This window comes from Bos javanicus, chromosome 20 (assembly GCF_032452875.1).
Source record: "Bos javanicus breed banteng chromosome 20, ARS-OSU_banteng_1.0, whole genome shotgun sequence".
NCBI classification, from domain to species: Eukaryota; Metazoa; Chordata; class Mammalia; order Artiodactyla; family Bovidae; genus Bos; species Bos javanicus.
In genome coordinates, this window is record NC_083887.1 from 11,307,223 (window position 1) to 11,325,471 (window position 18,249).

Genomic DNA, 18,249 nt, shown 5'->3' on the forward strand with positions numbered 1-18,249 from the left:
AGTCCATCCACATCTCAACACATGTTCAAGGAGGCTCTCAGAAGAGACAACATACCTGGGGCTAAAGAAATCAGTTCACTGGAAACGGCTACCGGAATGACAGGATTCGGTAAGTCCAGGAGATAGCGTTTGAAGGCGTCAGCTAAAACGTGCACATCGAACATCTCCAAGTCCAAGGAGGCGGTATCTATTAATAGAAATGTGCCACAACAACAACAACAAAAAATCAGACCTGTTATGCACTGTTTGGGGTGATTTTCTGAATATGCAACTTACATGTGACACGTGAAAGGAAGCAGGATGAGGACAAATAGAAGATGCCTGAGCATTTATTAGCAGTGTTCTCTCAGGGGCTGCTCGTGGCATTTCGAATAGAGCATTTCTCCTCATGCAGATCTGTCGCCCACACTGCAAGCATTTAGCATGAAGGCCCCTGCCCCTGCCCCTGCCCATGGTGCCAGAACACATTCCCAGACTTTGCAGCAACAGAAAACAGTGCCTCTGCTGTGGCTGAATTGTGTCCCCCACGACTCCTATCTTGAAGCCCCAACTCCCAGCACCTCCACATACCAATGTATTTGGAGACAGGGCCTTTGAAGAGGTGTTTAAAATAAAAGGGGCCATAAGAGTGAGCCCTAGTCAACTGGACTGGTATTATAAAAGGAGAGAATTTAGACAGAGACACAGCAAAGGTGCACGCACAGAGGACACAGCAAGGAAGCGGCCACCTGGAAGCCAAGAAGCAGCCAAACCTGCTGAGCTGGGACTTCGAGCCTCCACAACGGTGAGAAAACAGACTTCTGTTTTTTAAACCACCCAGTCTACGGAATTTTGTTACGGCAGCCATGGCAAACTGCTGCAGCCCACACAGCATTTGCACATACATTCTGGAGACGGGGGTTCTGCCCTGGTGGAGAAGGGTTCTGTCTAAGGGTGCTGAATCACATGGTAAAACCTTCCTGAAATCCCAATGAGGAAACATGAAATGCAATCCTGTCCCCAGATTTCCTAAAATCTGAGTTGTTCAATATCAGTATCAATTTAACCCAAGAGAGTACAGACTGATTGATTTAACAGCAAGCGATTACAGAATTTTACTAATCTCAAGAATAGCCATAAAAATAATGTGAACATCCTTAGAATATTTCTCCCTAGTACTGACAGAGTATTCTGATTAAGGTATTACTAATTAAACCTGTGGGCACCGAACTATCTCGAAAGAAATATAACATGTGCAATCTGTCCAGTAAATCCTTCATCTGGAAAAGAGGTCAGGCAATTCAACCCTGGGCTGATGTGAATCACAGCTGCTCTGAGAGTACCTGGGGTATAATGAGGCATACGGCCCAGTAGGAAGAAGTGCTGCTGGGGGCTGGAAGGATCACAGTCACTGCTGAAGGATGCACACTAGTGATGGGAAAGACGACTCAAGAGCAATAATCTGGGGACTCGTGTACTCGGTGGAGAACAGGGAAGCTGAGGAGCAAAATGCTACATCTTTAAACAGCTTTTTTTTTTTTTCTCATTAAAAAAAATTTTTTTAGAGGGTAACTGCTTTACAATGTTGTTAGTTTCTGCTTACAGCAACGTGAATCAGCTATTATGTATACATGATGGTAGCTCAGTTGGTGAAGAATCCGCGGGAGACCCTGGTTTGATTCCTGGGTTGGGAAGATCCACTGGAGAAGGGATAGGCTACCCACTCCAGTATTCTGGCCTGGAGAATTCCATGGACTGTATAGTCCATGGGGTTGCAAAGAGTCGGACACGACTGAGCGACTTTCACTTTCATACATTTGTCGCCTCCCTCCCACCCCCATCCTACCCTTCTGGGTCATCACAGAGCACCAAGCTGAGCTCCCGCGCCATACGGCAGCTCCCCGCTCGCTGCCTGACACATGGCAGTGTAGCACGTCAGCCCTACTCTCTGTCCCACCTGCTCCTTCCCCGCTGCCCCGTGTCCACAAGTCAGTTCTCTCCGTCCGCGTCTCTCTTCCTGCCCTGCAAGCAGGTTCATCAGTACCATTTTTCTAGATTCCGTATATTTTCCTTAATACACGATATTTGCTAAACAGCTTTATTAACTGGGCTTTCAAATAAGTCTGAAAGGTGCACTGCTGCAAGTGCTGATACCACGTTTGGTAATCTGGATTCCAAGGCAGTTAGAAACTAACTAGGAGGAGTAACCTAACCAGGAGACGGACGGGACTGGGTGGTGGCCCAGGAGAGGATGAGAGAGAAGCAAAATTCACGGGGAGATGTTCAGCTTGAGAAGGAGCGGCAGCATCCTGGACGCTCATGAACCAGGTGTGACACTGTATGAAGCACTCAAGTGGAGCTGGAAGCTCCCAGAGTTCCTTGAGCACATCGTCATCATAAGCCTAAGCCAAACCTGTCTCGCCAGCTAGGTAGATCTTATGAAAGATAATCATGTAATGTCATAAAGCTCAGAGATATCCATCTGGTAGCAAATATGGATAGAGAAAGAATGAAAAGGTGGAGAAGCAAGGGGTTAAATCACTTAAATGTCCCACAAAGAACAAACCAGGTACATATCACATCCTTAGTTAAGTGTGGGGAAGGGCAAGACTAGGTCTCTGCATAAAAGATCCATGTGGAAAGTAATATAACTAGTGTGACTGTCAAAACTGTGTGTGCATTCCTGCTGGAGCATTCCATAGCTGCTGGCCAGCTCCCCCCACCCCCCCAACCTGCCACCAAATCACCTGTATACTCCATTTAATGTCACTTTGCCCAGAAAATTCGTATTTCTTAATTTGCTCATCCTAAAAAGAGTAATAAACCATTTTTGCAATGAGGTATAAACTTTAAGATGCTAAATATTCCCCATGTCCTTCCCTCAGGCAGGCTATCTGCTGCCTTTTCTCTGTGCAGGAGCAGTGCTGATAAGCCATCCCTCTACTGGGACACTTCCCACTACGGTAATTACGAGTCTCTCTCGGAGACCGATGGGCACTCCTAGGCTGACGTCCCTTGAGGGCACAGACTGTGGCTCTCACCTGCTTTTCTCACATCCCTCAGGGCTCAGCACAGAATGTGCTTGTTAAATGTCTGTGGGCTGAGCTACTTTGTGGGCTCAGGACTTTCCTGAGAGTGATGTTAACTCACTGAAGCCCTTCTCCAACACATGAGGTATTATTCCAAAGAGACTTTATAGCTTTTGAATGAAATAACCTTACTTCGAGTCTTCAGGTAACCTCACCTTATGTCAAATTCCACCAGAGCTGATGTAGTACATTCTATTTATTTACAGATAACTTCTAAAGCTCCTTGGACTTTCTGACTTCTGTTCTAGAAGTCTCCTTTTCCGTATTAAAGCTATCCTAACATGCTTTTCCAAGAGCTGGAAACAGCTGTCATGTGAGGACTATGGAAGTTGGCTGAGTCTTCAGGTCTGGGTTGGGGGCATTTACACTCTCTTCCACCCTGCTTTTCACTGAGTCTGCACCTGACAGGTAACCAGTAACCTTTGCCACATTTCAGCCCTTCTCCCACTGGAAAGGAGTCCCCTCCCTGACTGATCTCTAGCTGAGTCAAGGGGTTGTCGACTGGGGTCCTCAATTTTGCTGCCCTACTCCTGACTTCAGGAGACACCAGTACCTGCAGACAGTTCTGATTGTCACAAGCTGGGTACAATCTCAGTGGCATCTAGTGGGCAGAGGCCAGGAGTGCTGCTGAAATCCTACAATGCTAAGAACAGCTCCTTGACAACAAAGAATTATCCATCCTAAAATGTCCACGCACTGAGGCTGAAAAAGTTTGAATTTTAAAATTGAGGCATCTTGACACATGATTACCACATAATGATTTCTTATTTGTATATACCATTGTTAAAGCATCACCACAGTAAGTCTGGTTGATATCCACAGAGTCACACATAGAAATTTTTTTCTTGTGATGAGAACTTTTAAAGAAAAAACCTGAATCAGGTTAAGAAAAACCAAAAAGGTGGGGAGAGGGAGAATAATTCACACCATTAAAATTTTTAAAAAGACAATGTATTTTAGGGCAATACAGTGGGGGGGTAAAAAGAGTAAGGACTTTAGGGCCAGAACAATCTGCATGCAAGTCATGGCTTTATAAGCAGCATAACTTTTATACACAAGACTGATGTGTGGATGAAATAAAGTAACTTAGTGGGTGCTACTAAAAATGGGCTGTGGTCCTCCACGCACATCCACCCTTTTCTGACATTGGTAATTCATGGGGTTAGTTAAAAGCCATGCTTTTTGTTTTTGAGTTTAAGTGACTTATCTCTGAGCTTCCTCCAGAGATAAGTTTTTAATCTCTGGAAATTACGGTTTTTTTAAATAGACAAATCCTCAAGCTGGAAATAGTCCTGGAGGATCCTCACTCCTAAACTGAGATAATGTTTTTTACTCTTTTTGTTTTGCCACAAAATTTACTTTTATGGCACAGAATCCAAGGAAAACCAGTTTTCTCTGTGTGTGTTGATCTTAAATGGGGAAGAAAGCTGTCTATCAAAATATCTTGTTGACTTGAACTTGGGTTATTTATTCCCTCTTACAGGTGGTGTGAAGATTTTTTTTTTAAAGATCAACTGGATCATTTTGGTTTTGGTTACATTTGAAAACGTAACTACTCTTTTTCAAATAACTCCCATTTCATCAGTCTCTGAAGTCTAAACATTTCCTGTGACTTTTAACATGCTCAACTTGACCAATTTTCTGACCAAAACATGTATCTCTAGTTCAATTGGCTAGGACAAAATTCAGTGTTTCCTTAACACCCTGGTAAAGCTGTTAGAAAAAAAAAAAAAAGCCAAAAAACCACGGCTTTTCACCTTGCTTTTTCTGCCAGTCAACTTCTAATGACCTACTCTGGGTGTGTAGGAGGATGGACCCTGTGTTGTGTGTAAGACTGATTTCCATGTACAAAGGAAAAATGAAAGTTAAAAAAAATTTTTTTTTCAAGCTTCAAACATTTGGGTGGTGTGTTTCAAGTTAAACTATCGACTGATGAAGATCTAATCTCCTTTCTTTCCCAGAAACATCTTTTCTAGAAATTTTCATAAGCTGCCTCATTTTGAAGCTGCCTTACACTTCAGATTTTTTCATTTATTAAATATCACGTGGGTATTCTTTGCATAACTGTACATCTGAAAATGCTTCTTCTAAAACTAGATTTTACTTTTGGTTCAAGCACCCAAATCCAGTTAAAACAGTGCAAGGCAAAAAAAATTATCAGTAAAAAGAAAAGAATTGGGAGGGAATAAAGGGTCTAAAAGATTCCAGAAGCTGATGTAGAAGATGACTTGCTGGAATGATGGCAAGTAAATTTGTATTTTTATAGTTGTATTCTGTATGGCAACGAGAGAAGGAACTAATAGTTAAGGTACCATTTGGTTAAATTAATGGATGCCATTTATGGTGTGCTAAGAGTTGACTTGAATTGGCTCACAATTCTTCCCAAGTGGTAACACATTGGTAACATGAAATTAATCACATAGGAATATTTACACTACACTACAAACCAGGGCTTCCTCCCCTTCTCCAAGAATTGGTTTACCAGCACACTACTAAATATAACAATATCATGATGTTGCAAGTGTTACTCACTCAGTTGTGTCCGACTCTTTGCAACCGCATGGACTATACTGTCCATGGAATTCTCCAGTTAAGAATACTGGAGTGGGTTGCCATTTCCTTCTCCAGGGGATCTTCCCAACCCAGGGATCAAACCCGGCAGATTCTTTATAGTGTGGTTATATGGCTCAGCTGGTAAAGAATCCATCTGCAATGCGGGAGACCAGGTTCAATCCCTGGATTGGGAAGATCCCCTGGGGAAGGGAAAGGCTACCCACTCCAGTATTCTGGCCTGGAGAATTCCACGGACAGTACAGTCCATAGGGTCACAAAGAGTCGGACATGACTGAGCGACTTTCACTTTACTTGACAAAAATATGGCATGAAAAGGCAAGCAAGCAAGAAAGGAATGAAGACAGAAAAGAAGGGAAAAGGTCAGAAGAGACCTTTGTTAAATGACAGGTTCATAAGTACTTTTTCAACTAGTCCAGATGAATTAGATGTAGCCAATGGCAAGGGTGGAGAAAGATGACAGATGAGCAGAATCAGAGAAATCCCAAGATTTCTCTTCTGTGCAGTTTCTGCAGGTCCAAGAGGCTCATGGCTGTGATGCCAGCCAATGTACCTGCAGGCAGACGGGCACAGACACCTCTGCTCAGGAGACAAACATCAAAGGCCTGCCCACTTACAGAAAGAGCACAGAGGGAAGTGTGCATGATTTCTGAGCTCCCTCCAAACCAAGAACGTTGCACGCTTAAGCTCAAGTGTTTTGTGCTTTACCTAAAACGCAAAGGTAAGAACCGTCTTTCCCTCTGTGTATTTCCAGCTCTCTGACACTCACCACAATCAAGAAGCTGTCGTAACTCGGCTGGGTTGCTGGAGCTCTGTGTTCTGTATAGAGTTGAACATTCCAGACCTAGGACACAAAACAGACTGAGTATGCAAAACACAGCTCTCTGGGGAACCTGCAAGCCTGCAGCCAGATAGACATTCCAGTTTTCATCCAGTGTCTATTCGAGATGTGTACGGAGCATTCTTGGAAGTCAACTCCCACTATTCATCTTATTTGGCATATCAATAATTTTGGCAAAATCATCTGGCCACTGAGGAACAAGTTAATTCTATTTATTAAGATAGGGAGAATTTAAAAGTTTCCATATAGTAACTACACATTAGTATGGAGTGAGAAGTCAGAGCAAGACTATCTCCCCACATCACGGCCACAAACAACTTATGTATCCAGCACAGGTGGCAGGAAGTGGATTCAATGAACGTCCATGCAACAGATACAAATGATGACACCCACGAGATCAGGCCATAACCTGTGAGCTGATTTCCCTGACCCGTTGGATTACCTTTCTTTTCAATGACTTCCACGAGCTTGATAAGAAGCGGTGGAGCAACGTCAGGGGGTGCGAACTGCTCTGCAAGGTCTGGGAGAGTGGAAGCTGCAAACAAAAACAATCCTGCGGTTACGTTTGATCGAGGGTAATCCAATGCAGTCAACAGCAGTGAAAACGATCCCAACACGAGGTCATGGACTGCAATCAGGACAGCAGCAAACTCAGGCCAGGAAGAAAGAGAGCGCCTGAGCGGGGCCCTGTGTTTAGAAGGCTCCTCTCAGGCCACCACCCTCCAGCACTGCCTCTTCCCACGGGGTGAGCTGCCTGGGGCACACACCTGCTGCTCCTCTCCTAGGACACGATCAGAGGGCTCCCCAGAAGCCCAGATCCCCTGCCTCAGTGGCTTCTTGGGTCTCTGCCTCAGGCCCATCCTTCTGAGCGCAGACCTAGCTCCGGCATGCCCCACTGGCTCAAGGCATGGGCTGTGGTGGAGGACAATGGGCTCAGGATGGAATGGAGTCTGGTCGTGCAAGGTTCCGGCGGCATGGGGCCAAGCCAGGCGCGGACCAGCTCTCCACATGTCACCACGCTCTCAGGCAGAACTCGGAACCCAAGAAATCAAAATTCAGGTCCAGCTTCCTGGTCATTGTGAAGATATAACTGTCAACATAATAGGATGGAACCGCTTTTATCAAACTGTCTGTTGATGTGATTTTAACTTTCAAATATTCAGATGCAAGTTGGGGCTCCTTTGTGTTTTGTCCCAGGCCCCACAAATGCCAAGGTGGGTGTACTATCAAATACAAAACAGGTCCAAGTCCCCATGGACCTGCTGCTGAAATGCCTTTATTGGCTTACACATGCTTTGGTCAGTTAATATCTTAACACATGTGATACTGTCACAAACTGTTCTTTCCATGCTTTTATTTACATGTTTTACCAAATGATAACAAAAGAAAAAAATCTAATTGGGTGACACACATAATGTCCTTCAACATTTGATAACTGCATTTTTCACTCCAAAAAAATATAAATACCTTTCTTATAAGACACCAGAAGAGGGAGCTAAATATACGCACCTCAAATTTCTCAAAATGCAAAATATAGGTAAATGACAGTCTTTATGAAAATACCTAGCTGTGAAGTCTATTTATCAGCCACCCATAAATCACTTTTAGACACTTAAGGTTCATGGCTGTGTGTGTACTCTCACATAGTTTATATAATCTAAGACTAAATATTGAAAACTTCGTTTCAATGAGATTTCAGTGGTGTGACTTTTTAAGCCATATATCATGTTAAGCAAATTTCTAATGCAGCCCATCTTTCTAATAGTGAGATAGCACTATTAGAATATCTCACTAATAGTGAGATAGAAAAACAACAGACTCACAAGACAACCACAGTCAAGCAAGATTATGTTAAACTTTGACCTCAGAAAATTATTGTTTATGTGATTTTGGAAACCCAGACCCTGTAGTATAAGACCCTTCTATTCCCTGAGACAGTAACGTGATCTTGCCACCTAACTGTTAGCCATACCAACTACTGAGGATAAAAGGAGAAGAGCTATATTATGGAAGAAAATCCTATAGGAGCACTCTCCAGAAGAACTTGCTGTGATAGTGGAAATGCTCTATTAGCTGTGCTACCCAGCAAGTGCTCCGAGCACTTGGAATATAACTCCCGCAACAGAGGAAGAGAATTTTTAATGTCTATTGACTTAAAATGAAACAGCTATAAATGACTACTGACCACAGTCCTGAAGAGCACAGTCCCACAGCCTGAACAAGGGCAAGTTTCGTCAAAAGCACATGAAAGATTCCTGAGTTGACTTCGTATTACAAAGACCTCACTGTAAAGCCGGCCCTGAGCACCCAGCATCGGTACATGGGACTCAAGAGTGTGTGAACACAGGGCACGCAAGGTCTATCCCTGAGTCTCCTGGGCCATTCTGTCCTGCTGCAACAGCACTTGAACATACTTGGCACTTCATAAAAGCAGGGCAGGCACGCTGCTGACTTGCCAGACAGTCACGATGCAGAAAGCGGAGTGGCGACTTCACCTCACCTGTGTTTCCGCCACCAACCTGAGCCTACGGATCACCTGGAGAACTTGTTATGCAGACAGACTGCTGGTAAAACTACAAATCCCCAGAATCAGAATATCCAAGAATGAAGCTAGTCATCTGTTTTAGGTTAGTAATAAGTTTTAGGACAAGACGCTTACTCCTTGAAAGGAAAGTTATGACCAACCTAGATACCATATTCAAAAGCAGAGACATTACTTTGCCAACAAAGGTCCGTCTAGTCAAGGCTATGGTTTTTCCTGTGGTCATGTATGGATGTGAGAGCTGGACTGTGAAGAAGGCTGAGTGCCGAAGAATTGATGCTTTTGAACTGTGGTGTTGGAGAAGACTCTTGAGAGTCCCTTGGACTGCAAGGAGATCCAACCAGTCCATTCTGAAGGAGATCAGCCCTGGGATTTCTTTGGAAGGAATGATGCTAAAGCTGAAACTCCAGTACTTTGGCCACCTCATGCGAAGAGGTGACTCATTGGAAAAGACTCTGATGCTGGGAGGGATTGGGGGCAAGAGGAGAAGGGGACGACAGAGGATGAGATGGCTGGACGGCATCACTGACTCGATGGACGTGAGTCTGAGTGAACTCCGGGAGTTGGTGATGGACAGGGAGGCCTGGCGTGCTGTGATTCATGGGGTCGCAAAGAGTCGGACACGACTGAGCGACTGATCCAATCCCATCTGAATATGAGAAGCAAATCCACGCAAGTGACCCCTAGCCACTGCCTGAAAAAAAATCCAGCAATGACACTGCCCACATCTGTTAAAATATGAGTACACCTGAAAAGTCCTTAAAATAGAAGTATCTTCGGGTGGGGCGAGGGATACATGAGGAGATTGGGATTAACATATACACACTACTATATATAAAATAGATAATCAAGGACCTACTGTATAGCACAGGGAACTCTACTCAGTATTTGCAGTAATCTATACAGAAGAAAATCTGAAGAAGACTATATATATGTATATATGAAACTGAATTGCTGGCTATGCTGTACACCTGAAATTAACATGATACTGTAAATCAACTATTCTTTAGTAAAAAATGCAAATATCTTGAAAGTTTCTTTTTAACTAGTCTTTTTAATTAAAAGCACTGTAAAAAAAAAAAAAAAACAACACTATAAAAGAGCACAGCATCTCATTTCCTCTGGTAAACTATAAACTACTTCCTTTTGCCTTAGACTGTCAGTTCACAAAAAATATCCTCCCCTACAGATGCCTTCTACACTGAGCAAAATGAAATTTCCTATCAGCACATGTAACAGGAGAAAAACACAAAGGTAGAGATCAGAGGTACAGAAATATTAATTAGGACTCACTGTAGCATCTCTGGAGAAGGCAATGGCAACCCACTCCAGTACTCTTGCCTGGCAAATCCCATGGACAGAGGAGCCTGGAAGGCTGCAGTCCATGGGGTCGCTAGGAGTCAGACACGACTGAGCGACTTCACTTTCACTTTTCACTTTCATGCATTGGAGAAGGCAATGGCAACCCACTCCAGTGTTGTTGCCTGGAGAATCCCAGGGACGGGGGAACCTGGTGAGCTGCTGTCTATGGGGTCGCACAGAGTCGGACACAACTGAAGCGACTTAGCAGCAGCAGCAGTAGCATCTCTTAACCTTCTCAAACTTACAGATCTCAGCATACACCAAAGTGCAAAAAGCTAAAGATTAAATAGTAAATACATGAACCCACATATCCGCACAACATTCATCCAACTAACATGTCTAGCTCCTCTTTCTCTTCCCTCATAAATTACACAGGCATTTTTTTTTTTTAATTAAAAAAAAAAAAGTTAAAGTTGGCAACCAAAGATGGAATTGCTTAATAAACGTTTATCTTCTCCCAGAATCTTATCAACACGATCATTTCTGCAAGCAAATATGAAAGTTAAATTAAGTGATAATTAAAGATTTCACCTAACTGTGATTGAAATGTGTACCCAACAGCTGTTATATTACTGGGCTGCAAATACTACATATAAAATTGTTTCTTCACTTCAGTTTGAAGGAGGGAAAAAAAAATCTTTCCTAAGTCCTTTCAATGTTTCTTTGGCAAAACGTGGTAGTTTGCTTTCCATATCCTGAGATGCAAAGTATCATCTGTTTCACTCATACAAGTGCAACGTGAAGTTTCTAAAAAGCGCTGTGATGGCTATCAGGTATCTATAGCAACACCTTTCTCAAAGTACACCCCAGAATATTTTAAAAAGAAAAATACTAGACGTATGCAGTAGGAAGTACAGGTACTCCTTTGTAACACATCGAGTGAATTTATCACTGCATCTTTTTTTTAATATTGAAAAAAGCTTATTACTTAAATGTATAAATCATTACAACTGATTAAAGTTTTGCAATGGGGTTTTAAAAAGTAAATTTTACAAAGACACAAGGTTTTTAAAAATAACAATGCAAGGATTTCCTATTCTGTAGTACAATATCTATGATTCAGTCCATTTCCCTTTAAAATATTTAAACACAGGGGATGTGAAAGCTTTACCCAAGAAACTTATGAAGTTCACGTTTTCTACTTTGAGTATTAGGATCAATTAACAGTGAAAGTCTAAAAAGCATTTTAAAACAAAGTATTATTTCCACAATCCTAAAATCAACTATTCCTTTAGTTTTATTAAATACTCAAGGTCAATATTTACACTTCTGTTAGATCCCATTTTAAAGAATTTCAGCAGGAAATGACAACTGCTAAGAAGTACCAAATTTGGCAAGTTGTTCTTTGAAAAGTCCTTGATGAAGTACATCATACAGGTCAATAAACTAAAACATAATGGAACTCATATATACACACACAATATAGAGGTCATATATGGTGACCATTAAACAAAACACAAATTAGCAGAGCGTAATCCTCATACATATGAATTCTCATTTGATTTCACCTTGCAGACAGATTTGTATACCTGAATGAGGAATGTTTTTTTGGTTTTTGACTCCTGCTGTAATCAGTGTAAACGTGTGGAGAGCCAAGTCTACTCTTAAAGCTGGGTGAATTTTAGATTCCTCCACTATAAGCAACACCAGTTTTTCCCTTAGCTGAATCACTTTTCAGCAAAAGAAATAGGTATTAAAGAGAAAGAAGACAAGAAAGAACAGCAGAAGGCTCTAAAAGTGATGGTGAAGCCAAGATGCATCTTGTTTAAAAAAAAAAAAAAGAGGAATCAGCCTTTTACAGGAACACCAATGAACTAGTCATACTGTTTAAGAGCCCACTCATTGGAAAAGACCCTGATGCTGGGGAAGATTGAGGGCAGGAAAAGGGGGCGACCAAAGGATGAGATGGTTGGATGGCGTCACCGACTCAATGGACATGAGTTTGAGCAAACTCCAGGAGACAGTGAAGGACAGGGAAGCCTGGCATGCTGCAGTTCCACGGGATCGCGGTCAGATGCCACTGAGCGACTGAACAACAACAAACTAATGAACCTGTCCCAGGTTGTAGAAAAGAATTCTTGAGGACATGTCAGTCAGTCAGTTCAGTCACTCAGTCATGTCCGACTCTTTGTAACCCCATGGACTTCAGCACACCAGGCTTCCCTGTCCATCACCAACTCCCAGCGCTTGCTCAAACTCATCAGATGCTGCCTTTCCCACTAGTTCTATTTCCCCCCCTTTGCCCTGGCGACAACCAATCGCATGCACAGGAGAGAGCCTTCCCTCCCGAAGCAGGCCCTTCCCAAATCACTAACATGGACAGGCCTGAACAGTCCTTGGGCGCCAGTGGTGTGTGGGAGACAGTGGCATTCCTCACGATCAGTGGTGCCAATGCCGCTACAAAGTGCAAGATGAAACCAGCACACAGCTGCACCTTTTGGAGGCCTTCTCCATAAAAAAAGATATTTTAGAATTAGGGCCTGGCAGGGACGAATGGAAAATTTAGGCTGAAATTCTGGGACTCCAGAAACGGCCCAAGCCAAGTATTTCATTACTGATGGAAGCAGCTTGGAAGTACATAAAAAGCTGCCACTTACCTTTTAAAATGTAGTACAAATAAACAGAAAAGAAAGTATATGCAAACTGTGGATCAATATTAAATCAAGATGCTTGCCTATTAACTGTTGCTCAATCAAAACTTTTTTCCACCTGGAACAATCTCTCTCAGTCTTTCAAATGAAAAATGGACATTCTGGTAGGCTAAAATCTAACAAATCCCAATAATACTTTTCTCAAATAAACCTTATAAGCACATTCATACTTTATGCTTATAATGGTTAGTACTCTGAACGTTTAAACTTCTCAAGTTCCGTGGGCAAAGCCATAACAAATGCTGGCTAAGGCAATGCAGAAAAAAGCTAAACAAAACAAACAAACCCCACAAAAATAAAATAATCATGAGTTCCTTAACTCTGTAACTGTTTAATCAGCAGTATAGAGAAATTACTAAAAGCACAACTTTAAAGCCAAAGAGACCTGGGTTTTAATCTTGGTTTTGCCACTTACTGAGTATAATCTTGGGTATGTTAATTAACTTGAACCCCAGTTTCTTCACCTGTAAAATGGGAATAATTTTAAGTGTAGCAAGGATTAAATGAATAATACATAAACAAACACGGGTAAGCACAGTGCCTAGAATGTAGCAAGCACAAGCTAATGGGTAGCTATTATTAATTTTGAATTATCCATTTAATCTTTTTTATTATTATTCATAGTTTTTTAAAATACCTAAAAGCAATGGTAAGTTTTAACACCAGAAATTATTAATTAAGACAGAATTCTCAACAGTTTTTTTTTTTAACGTGGCAAACAGGAAATATTTAATTAGAGTAGATATCTGCATTTTGCCTTTCCATATATAACACTCAGTATCTTTTCAGAAATTATATCTAAATTATCACATGATTTTCACTACAGCGCACTTTTTCCCTGTAAGGACTATCTATTTGAGCTACTATGTTTCAGTTTTCTGAATGTAAAGGAAGGATGTGGTTGGAATGATACTGAACTTGGTGTAAACTAGGATTTTTCTTTTGGAGTAGGAGGAAGAAAAAAAATACAAGCAACTGAAAATGGGAGTAGAAAGTAAATGTCAAAGGAAATCTTCAGCCATAACTACACTATTTTTAGGCATAACTAGTTGGGGGGAATTAAAGAGTTGTCAACAGATTTAAATAAGAAGTTTGCAAATCTTTTCAGATCCCCTAATTAGTCTTTAATACCTTTAAGTTTTATCTTCTCCCATTTATCTCTTCTGCTCCACAGCTGAAAAAAAGGGATCTGAGATCCTCTGCCCATCAATTTATTTCTAGACAAGAGACTAGTCCAGGAAACAAACAGCAGGCAAAGACTTTATTAAACATAAGCAGACATTACAGTTTCGCTTCTGATGGCCTTGGCTGAAGTCTCAGCATTGAGATAATTGAAATGCAAGATTACACTTAATCTTTGACAGGCTAGCCTAATTAATTGTGATTCTTATCACCTAAATTGGAGTCTGATTTAAAGATTACCATTTATAGCATATAGCAAATTAAGATGCTGGGCAAGAGATAAATGGGGAAGAGAAAAAGACTTCTCCCTCTCCCCACACGGAAAATAATTTGTAGTTGAGTCCCTAGGATCTGGGAGCCTAATGGTTTATAAGAAAAGTTGGGATCCTTTGGTTGGTTGGCTTAGAAAGATTTCATACAAAGTGTGCTGAGAGGCCCCAAAAGGGAAGGAAAGAGAAGAACCGTGTGACTCAAACCCAACGGACGCTTGACCATTTATTGAGTGAATGACTATTACTGAACATCAGTCAGGAATCACACTGCCACACTAAGTATTTTACAGACAGGCTTTCACTTATTTTTTATAGCAGTTCCTTATCACCCTCAATTTAAAGGCGAGGAGACAGAGAGAAATGAAGTCATTTAATCACAAACCTCCTGAATAGTGTCCCTGAGTTCAGCTTGGGCCTGTTTCTCTTCACCAGAATCTTATTTTTTCTTTTCAAAGACAGAAACCTGTGATAAGTTTCTCCGAATCTCCCACCAAGGCTCCCTAGTTTAAGGGTAACTGCAGCAAGGGAGTCACGTGACACACAGTGGCTGCTCCCCAAGTGGGCAGCTGTAGTATTGATACTCTCTGGTGTCTTCAAGTAAAATGACTCTAATAACACCAGTTTTTGCACTCCCCACCAAATAAACAAAGGATGTTCAAGCTACCACGCGACTGCACTCATCTCACACTCTAGCAGAGTAGTGCTCAAAATTCTCCAAGCCAGGCTTCAACAGTATGTGAACCGTGAACTTCCAGATGTTCAAATTGGATTTAGAAAAGGCAGAAGAACCAGAGATCAAATTGCCAACATCCATTGGATCATCAAAAAAGCAAGAGAGTTCCAGGAAAACATCTGCTTCTGATTTTTTGACACCAAAGCCTTTGACTGTGTGGATCACAATAAACTGTGGAAAATTCTGAAAGAGAAGGGAATACCAGACCACCTTACCTGCCTTCTGAGAAATCTGTATGCAGGTCAACAAGCAACAGTTAGAACTGGATATGGAACAACAGACTGGTTCCAAATTGGGAAAGGAGTATGTAAAGGCTGTATATTGTCACCCTGTTTATGTAACTTATATGCAGAGTATATCATGCGAAATGCCAGGCTGGATGAAGCACAAGCTGGAATCATGATTGCCGGGAGAAATATCAATAACCTCAGATATGCAGATGACACCACCCTTATGGCAGAAAGCGAAGAACTAAAGAGCCTCTTGATAAAAGTGAAAGAGGAGGGCAAAAAACTTAGCTTAAAACTCAACATTCAGAAAACTAAGATCATGGCATCCGGTCCCATCACTTCATGGCAAATAGATGGGGAAACAACGGAAATGGTGACAGACGTTTTTTGGGCTCCAAAATCACTGCAGATGGTGACTGCAGCCATGAAATTAAAAGACTCTTGCTCCTTGGAAGACAAGCTATGACCAACCTAGACAGCAGCTTAAAAAGCAGAGACATTACCAGTACACAACAAAGGTCTGTGTAGTCAAAGCTATGGTTTTTCCCGTTGTCACGTATGGATGTGCTGCTGCTGCTGCTAAGTCACTTCAGTCGTGTCCGACTCTGTTCGACCCCATAGTCGGCAGCCCACCAGGCTCCCCCGTCCCTGGGATTCTCCAAGCAAGAACATTGGAGTGGGTTGCCATTTCCTTCTCCAATGCATGAAAGTGAAAGTGAAGACGCTCAGTCATATCCGACTTTTAGCGACCCCATGAACTGCAGCCTACCAGGCTCCTCCATTGCCACTCCAGGCAAAAGTACTGGAGTGGGATGCCACTGCCTTCTCCAGTATGGATGTGAGAGTTGGACTATAAAGAAAGCTGAGCACCAAAGAACTGATGCTTTTGAACTGTGGTGTTGGAGAAGACTCTTGAGAATCCCTTGGACTGCAAGGAGATTGAACCAATCAACCAGTTAATCAATCCATAAAGGAAATCAGTCCCAAATGTTCACTGGAAGGACTGATGCCGAAGTTCCAATACTTTGGCCACCTGACGCAAAGAACTGACTCACTGGACAAGACCCTGATGCTGGGAAAGACTGAAGGCAGAAGGAGAAGGGGACCACAGAGGATGAGATGGTTGGATGGCATCACCGACTCAAAGGACATGAGTTTGAGCAAGCTCCGGGAGTTGGTGATGGACAGGGAGGCCTGGAGTGCTGCAGTCCATGGGGTAGCAAAGAGTTGAACATGACTGAGCGACTGAACTGAAATGACCAAATAAAGAAGCCAGTACATCGCCCCTCACTAGAAAATACCCTGAACTTCAGATCCTGACGGTCCTAAAAAAATAATGGGAGCCCCGTTAATAACATGAGGGAGGTGGGGGCTCCAGGTGAGTCATGCTCTCTCTCTCAGGGGCAGGGTGGACCATGGAGGCACACCCTTCTCTCCCACTTTCATCTGATAATAGATTTCACAGTCAAGTGCAGAAAAAGTAAGAAATGCTTTATGTAGGCTCTTTCAACGAAACTTGAGAGGCACCAACCTCATAAGAATCAAAGGATCCTCTCATCAGGAGAGGGCTAAGGTAAACGAGAAACCGAACAGAAAGATACTACTGGGGAAACCGGAGGCCAGAATGAAGCATCTCAGTGGAGGCTGGAACCTTATAACTAACAGTGCAGAAGCAGGACATTACCCGACCAAGGAGGGCGTGCAGAGGGGGCTCCTGCCAAAGAGGCAAAGCTGTCCAGCGAGGCCGTTTTAAGAAAGCCTGGATGGAAATCAGAGAAAAGAACCACTAGATTCACTCCAGTAACTAAAGAGAGCAGGGCTTTTTCTCTGACAATTTTGAATATGCCAGAAAGAACTGTACAGTGAATATGGACATCCTAGATTTTATTATTAACATTTTACTATATTTAATTACGTATCTTTCCGTCTGCCTATTTTACTTTTTTGGATGAATCTCAAAATAAGTTGCAGAAATCAGTTGCCATGGACTGAACCACATCTCTCCAAATTAATATGTTGAAGCCTTACTTCCAACGTGATATTTGGAGATGGAACCTTTGGGAGGTAATTAAACTGAGATAAAATTATAAGGGTGGGGGCCATCACGATAGGATTAGTGCCCTTGTAAGAAGAGATACCAGAGAGCCCCAATATGTGCTGAAGTCACTCCAGTCATGTCCAGCTCTTTGCAACTCCATGGACTGCAGCCCTCCAGGCTCCTCTGTCTATGGGATTCTCCAGGCAAGAATACTGGAGTGGGTGGCTATTTCCTTCTCCAGGGGATCTTTCTGACCCAGGGATCAAACTCACGTCTCTCATGTCTCCTGCGTTGGCAGCTGGGTTCTTTTTACCACTAGTGCCCCCCCTAATATGCGAGAACACAAAACAAGCTACTGTACACAGTCCAGGAAAGGGCCCCCGCCAGAACTCAACCACACTGGCACCTGGATCTCAGACTTTCAGCCACATGACCTGAACTGAGAAACTACTTTTTTTTGTTGCTATTTAAGCCACTTTGATATGGTATTTTGTCATGACAAACTGAGCCACCTAACACATCAACACACTATACCCAAAGAGAGGAAAGAAGCTATAAATCTGGGGGGGAGGGAGGGTGGTGGAAATCAATGCTAAATACCAATTCTATAGTTATTTAGTAAATGTCCTCTGTGTCAGATAGAATATTCCCCATGGCAGCCATTTGGGGCAGTGCTTCCTGAACTTTAATGTGTATTAATAACCTGATTCAGTAGATCAGGGTGAGGTTCGGGATTCTGCATTTCCAGCAAGCTCCCAA

At 42.4% G+C, this 18,249-nt stretch overlaps 1 protein-coding gene across 2 annotated transcripts in view; it reads right to left on the reverse strand.

Annotated features, from left to right (window-relative positions):
• The window catches only part of PIK3R1 (phosphoinositide-3-kinase regulatory subunit 1), a 95,245-nt gene that overhangs the window by 21,406 nt on the left and 55,590 nt on the right, over positions 1 to 18,249 (reverse strand). For both annotated transcript variants that reach the window (XM_061393366.1, XM_061393367.1), the window contains exons 3-5: positions 6,923 to 7,015; positions 6,409 to 6,483; positions 56 to 187 (exon numbers count right to left, since the gene is read on the reverse strand). In XM_061393366.1, the coding sequence (XP_061249350.1) occupies positions 56 to 187; positions 6,409 to 6,483; positions 6,923 to 7,015 (300 nt within the window). The remainder of the gene's footprint in view (positions 1 to 55; positions 188 to 6,408; positions 6,484 to 6,922; positions 7,016 to 18,249) is intronic.